We start from the raw sequence: 6,073 nt of genomic DNA, 5'->3' as shown, positions 1-6,073 counted from the left end.
ATACTAAGCAAAAAGAGGCTCTGGCGTTGAAAGGATAAAACTGATGTGGCTGAAGTAGCTCAGTTTACTGAACAACAAATGGAGATTTCTGGTCAGTGCCATGCGTACAGATGGATGTACCAAAATTGTTTCTATCTCATGATTATGACTTTACTAACTCATAATTATGACTTTCTTTCTCCTAATTATGACTTCCTATCTCATAATTATGACTTTCTTTCTCATAATTATGACTTTACTAACTCATAATTATGACTTTCTAACTCATAATTATGACTTTCCTTGGTGATTGGAAACGGGCTTCCATAAAACTCAAATAGTTAAAAAAAAAAACATTATTTACGGTAATTGTGTGGACAAGTAAAAAAAAAAGAAAAGAAAAAAAAAGCTCAACAGTCTATCAATGGATATCACAAACATACTCACATCAATATTAAACTTTTAGATATAAAAATAAATATACAGGTAGATGTTATTTTACACTTTAAAATAGATTTAAATCACATTTATTCCCGAACAACTAACAATTGACTACAATCCCCAAAATGCACCACGTTTCCAATATGGCGACGCGCTCATCAAGCTGGTTCGTATCGAAGAGATAAACATTAAATTGAAGTGAAATAGAGACCAACAGACCACTGACTGACAACACTACAGACCCGAGGATGAAGCTGCTTCTCAGAGTGTGGAAACAAACCCCCAGAGGAGCCACAACCCGCTGCCCCCGCCGACCTCTGAGCTCCAGTGGACCCGCTCCGCTCATGGTGGGCTCGACACCGGAGCTGGTGCACAGGCTCCGGCCTCAGGTAGAGGTGAGGCCGGCCTTCATCACCGAGGTTGAGGAGGCGGCCTTTCTGAACGAGCTGGAGCCCGGATTGAGGAAGAAACGTTACGAGTTTGACCACTGGGACGATGTGAGTTAATATAGCGACTAACCAAGATGTCCACAAATTAAAAGGTGATTCCACCATTCACACAATAATCTATGTTCCATAAACTTTTCTGCACAACTGTCACAGTGAGTTCAGGATGGATTGGGAAATGTGTTTGCTTCAGATGAGGGTTAGGATCATGTACAGGAAATCATGTAGTTTAAGTATTACAACATCATTTCTAAGAAATGAAAGCACATTTTGTAGCTATATCAGCTTCAACACTTTTTGAAATACTTTTCACAAAGTTCAGAATCAGGAGTGTATTTATTAGGGGTGTGCATTGTCATTAATCTACAATACGATTCACGATTTGCATGTATATGGTATATCCAACTATATCTCAATACTAAACGATACAATAGACATCACAATATATCGCAATATCAGTAATTACAAATTTAACCTTTACAAGTACAAAATGGTATGAAATAGGGCTGGGCAATATATATATCAAGATTCAACATATAATGAGTTTTCTATTTTAGCGATATAGAAAATTACTTTCACCTATATCAAGATAAATCTTTTTTTTTTTTTTTTTTTTTAACTTGTTTTCATTTATACAATCACGCAGTACAAATAACATCATACAAGTATTTAATATTATTCTTAGAGTACAGTCAAACCGTGTATTTCTTTAAAATGTTTCCATATTTCTGAGATGTACTGTATATTTCATAGCTTATTTTGTATTAAAAAGAGTGGTTTTAGGAGTCGCTGCTTTCATTACTTCTCAGAACAGCATGAAAAGCTCAGTTAGATAGATTACTGAGTGAGTCCTAACACAGACCTTCACCTAAACAAGCCACACTACAGAACTCACTCACACATGCTGTCCCTTAGAGGAGAAAAAGCCAAAAGTGGCACATATTGTGCAGCTGTTTGTTAATAAATGTGCCTCTGTGGGAATTTTCATCAGCAAGTGTTAATGCTAATGCTAGGTTAATGCTAATGCTAGTAAATGATAACGTTAATGCTAGGTTAAAGCTAATGCTAGCTAAATCTAATGATAGGCTAATGCAAGGGTAATGCCAATATGAGGCTATTGCTAATGCAGTGTTTAATGATGTGGGTCAGCACCTGCATCTTCACTTGCATTTTCTTCAGGAAATGCAAATATAAAATATATACAAGCATTTGACGGGATAGGTCAAATTCAGGGACAATTTTCCCTTTATATGACATTACATTATTATGTTTTTAAGTGTGCAGGAGTAGGGGGTACATGGCTTTAGGTTTAAAGTAGGGATGTCCCGATACAACTTTTACACTTCCGATACGATGCCGATATTGCATCCTTGAATATTGGCCGATACAGATATTGATTCGATATGATATCAGCACGAATCATACATACTTTTATTACTTATTTTATAGTGTGGAATGTTAGAAAAGTCTTGATCAAGTGATGTCACTCAAACAGACCAATTGGTTACATACATTTTAACCTTCAACATAATATCTACAGTATTCTATAATTGAATAAAATAAATATAATACATATCTGGGATTTTAGATGCAAATAGATAAAATCCAATATTCGTTTTCTGGCTGATATCGGACCGATATCCATTATCAATATCGGATCGGGACTCCCTTAGTTTAAAGTCTGAAGTGGTACGGAACCACTGTTAAATGGCTTTTTTGTTTTAAAAAAACATGATTGAAAGAAGTACATTTGGACATTGATTATGATAATCGCTCTGTGAAACATCCCAATATATCGCCGAAACACTTCTTTATTTTCTTACACCCTTAGTATTTATGGGAACTTTTAAACATAGCCTATGCATTTTATGCCTGGCTTGCAGTTGCATGAGATAATACTTCATGCAATTAAATCAATGTAGTTCCTCCCAGATGTGTCGTGTTCTATCTACCTATACATTAAGTTAGCCAATCCAGTCATTTGGATCTTTTTTTATTACCAACGTCAAGAAATATTGTAATTTATATATTCTGTTATTGAATTCTAAGAAAAAAATGGTAAAAATGTGTTTGTGTGTCTGAGTCCTTTCCCATTATTTCTGATTAGAGGCTGTTTTTGTACATTTAGGCAATTCATGGGTATCGTGAGACGGAGCGTTTGGTGTGGGGACCGGGGTGTGAGGCCATCCTGACTCGTGTCCGATCCGTTGCGTTTCCTCAAGGAGATCAGCTCCTTGGACCCATTCATGTTCTAGATCTGGACAAGAACGGCTACATCAAGGCCCACATTGACAGCGTCAAGGTGAGATGTTCTATTGGATCAGTGGTTCTAAACAGTTCCACACAGGCTTTGTGAATGAGTCCGTCTCTTCTTAGTTCTGTGGCAGCACCATCGCTGGGTTGAGTCTGTTATCAGACTGCGTCATGCGCCTTGTGAAGGAGGAAGAGAGCCACCAGTGGCTCGACCTGCTGCTGCCCCGACGCTCCCTCTACATACTACGGTACCTAACAGGGTTGGGCTCAATTACAATTATCCTTGATCAATTACAATTCAGTTACGATTACAGTGACGGGCATTTTTCCGAATTACAATTAAATTGCGATTATTTTTTTTATCCCCTGAAAGTCAATTACGTTCTCATTTACTAAAGTTCAAGTACAATTAATCACAATTACTGAGTCTGAATTAAATAACCCCATAAAACTTAACCTTGCTCTTATGTTAGCTTTCTGTTCTGTTTCTGGGTGGGAGTGGCTGTGTCTCTCTCTGCTTGTGTATTGGTTCAGGTTACAAGGGGCGGGGTCAATTAGCATACGTGCAAAACATTTAAGTTCAAGAGTTAGACTTAGATTTAACATTTAGATAAAAGATTAAGCATTTAAATATGATATATAACATTTAGATTTAACATATATTTAGATTTAACCATTTAGATATGATATATAACTTTTAGATTTAGATTAAATATTTAGACTTAGATTTAACATTTAGATGTAACATAACATTTAGATTTAAAATTTAGATTAAATATAACATATACCATTTAGATTTAATGCTTTTTTTACCTCTATATATGTGGTTAAATGTTGTGTTAAATGTAGGAAAATGTGCTAAATATGAGAAAAGTGAGATAAATAATGAAAATGTGTTTTCATACTTAAATTTTTACACTTGGCACCCCATAATTGCGTTTCATTGAATTTGTGTATTTAGAAGGGCTGAGATATCTGCAACTGAGTTATTTGGTAATTTACACAATAAATCATGTTTTGTCCATCTTTGTTTACTTTCTCCTGCGGGGTGAATTGGATGGTCTAAAGCAGTGTTTCTCAAATGGAGGTATGTGTACCCCTAGGGGTACTTAAGAGAGAGTGGAAAATTAACAAATAAAGAGTCAGTCTTGGTCCCACCACAGGCGGGATATTACTGGAAATTATAAAAACTGTAGAAATTAACCTTTTCAGGAGCCACTAAATCAGCGTTTTTCAACCTTGGGTTGTCTGAAATTTCTGAAAAATGTAAATTGATTTTTTTTTTATGTTTTAATAGTTAAATAATTAAATACAAAACAAAAAAACTATCTTAAACAACTGTATTTCTATACTTCCACTTTGTGAAATATAAATCAAGTTCAACTAAAATAAAATGCTGTAAAAATAATATCTGAACTCAAACATGATCAAAAACTTGAATTCTTGATATGAAAATGGGGTCACGATCCAAAAAGGTTGTGAACCACTGCACTAAATACTGTTTCTTTTCATTTATTTACAAAATGAGATTCTTTAAAATGTGTGTTATCACTCTTATTCCATTATTATGCTCTATAGTGGTTTTTAAATAGTTTTCTAAGCAAAATGTTGTAGTTGGACAAAGAGGGTACTTGAGAACCACTACTAAAGGGCCGGATTTGGCCCCCGGGCCTTGAGTTTGACATGTGGGTGAAACAGTGTAAAACTACAGTAATGATGCACATTATGGTTTATTTGTATCTGTGCAGGGACCAGGCCAGGTACCAGTTCACTCATGAGATCTTGAAAGACGAGGAGTCCATCTTTAATGGACAGAGAGTGCAGCGCCAGCGCCGCATCTCCATCATCTGTCGAAACCTTCCACAATAAAAGTCCAATGAGGCAGAGTGCCACAGCAAACATTCTGAATGTGGAATATTCTTACTGTTGTATTTTCTTTCTCAGGTAAGACAATTGGAATATGTGAAGATCATGTTTCTAAATTAACTCTGGGAGTGTTCTAAAGTATTTCTTTTGACTGAGCACACAATGTTCAAATTGATATAAATGTTTGTACAGTAAAAAAAAATCTGAAAAGGCTTTTTGATTAAAAAAAAGTTTTGTTCTTTTTGTTCTGTTTTTTGTTTTTCCCCCCATGGTTTAAAGTTCTCAACCTTGGTATTGTGAGACACTGAAGGGGTCACCAAATTTGGGATGTTTTTGAACAATTGGAGCCCATTTTTGTTTATTTTTTTTTAGACCAAATGTGCCAAATTTTACCGTATTTATCACTTTTTCTTGCCATATTTTTGCTCCTTTTAACACGTTTTTGCTATATTTCTGCCATCTGTCCATCAAATTTCAATACTTTTTCTGCACATTTTTTCCACTTTCAAGACATTTTCAGCACTTATAAAACTTGTCCACCTAATGTTGCATATGTTGACCCATTATTATCACTAAACCTCTTTTCACCCATTTCTGCTACTTTTAATATTAACACTTTGAAATCATTTTACCATTTTTTCTGTGTTGTTTTTGGCCACTCTAATTTGAAACTTTTAAACAATTTCGATCATTTTTAAAATCACATTTCACCACCTTTTCCATTATTTTATTTCTGATCAAAACAAGGATTTACATCTTTAAAATGACTATACTAGGGCGCAGAACAAGGGACCATCATTTTGCAGACTTCATGGATGGTTCCCCAAAAAGCTCTCCCTTTTATTCCCCCTTATAGATGGCTCTGTCTCCATGTGGCTGTTCTAGAGTCTCTGGAACCTTCATTTTGGGGGTTGCAGGCTGAAAAGGTTGAGAACCACTGCTTTAAAATGTACAATTCACACTGTGTTCAGTTTTAGAAATGTCAAATAAATTGTCTTTTTAGCAAAATGCTGAGGTGGGAGTTTTAATTTTGTTAAAAAGTTTATAGAAATTTAAGAACTTTTACTTTTAGAAACCCAAGGACTGTT

At 35.2% G+C, this 6,073-nt stretch overlaps 1 protein-coding gene across 2 annotated transcripts; it reads left to right on the top strand.

Moving 5' to 3' along the window:
• Nucleotides 1-557: 557 nt before the first annotated feature.
• On the top strand, nt 558-5,228 carry alkbh7 (alkB homolog 7). 2 transcript variants are annotated; one of them, XM_028454774.1, is made up of 4 exons: nt 558-917; nt 2,995-3,168; nt 3,243-3,367; nt 4,868-5,228. In XM_028454774.1, the coding sequence occupies exons 1-4, from the start codon at nt 669-671 to the stop codon at nt 4,986-4,988; spliced, it is 669 nt and encodes a 222-aa protein (XP_028310575.1). In that variant the 5' UTR covers nt 558-668; the 3' UTR covers nt 4,989-5,228. The 2 variants fall into 2 exon arrangements, with proteins under 2 accessions (XP_028310575.1, XP_028310574.1); XM_028454773.1 differs by lacking the exon at nt 4,868-5,228 and having other exon boundaries at nt 3,243-3,744.
• Nucleotides 5,229-6,073: the final 845 nt, after the last annotated feature.

Source organism: Gouania willdenowi, chromosome 8, assembly GCF_900634775.1.
Source record: "Gouania willdenowi chromosome 8, fGouWil2.1, whole genome shotgun sequence".
NCBI classification, from domain to species: domain Eukaryota; kingdom Metazoa; phylum Chordata; class Actinopteri; order Blenniiformes; family Gobiesocidae; genus Gouania; species Gouania willdenowi.
This window is presented reverse-complemented; position numbering and strand designations above follow the sequence as displayed.

Excerpts from the sequence above, each read along its gene's own strand:
- alkbh7 (XM_028454773.1), top strand. The coding sequence starts at position 669 with ATGAAGCTGCTTCTCAGAGTGTGGAAACAAACCCCCAGAGGAGCCACA. Across the intron at positions 918-2,994 it reads AGTTTGACCACTGGGACGAT|GCAATTCATGGGTATCGTGA; the intron begins GTGAGTTAATAT and ends TTGTACATTTAG. Across the intron at positions 3,169-3,242 it reads CCCACATTGACAGCGTCAAG|TTCTGTGGCAGCACCATCGC; the intron begins GTGAGATGTTCT and ends GTCTCTTCTTAG.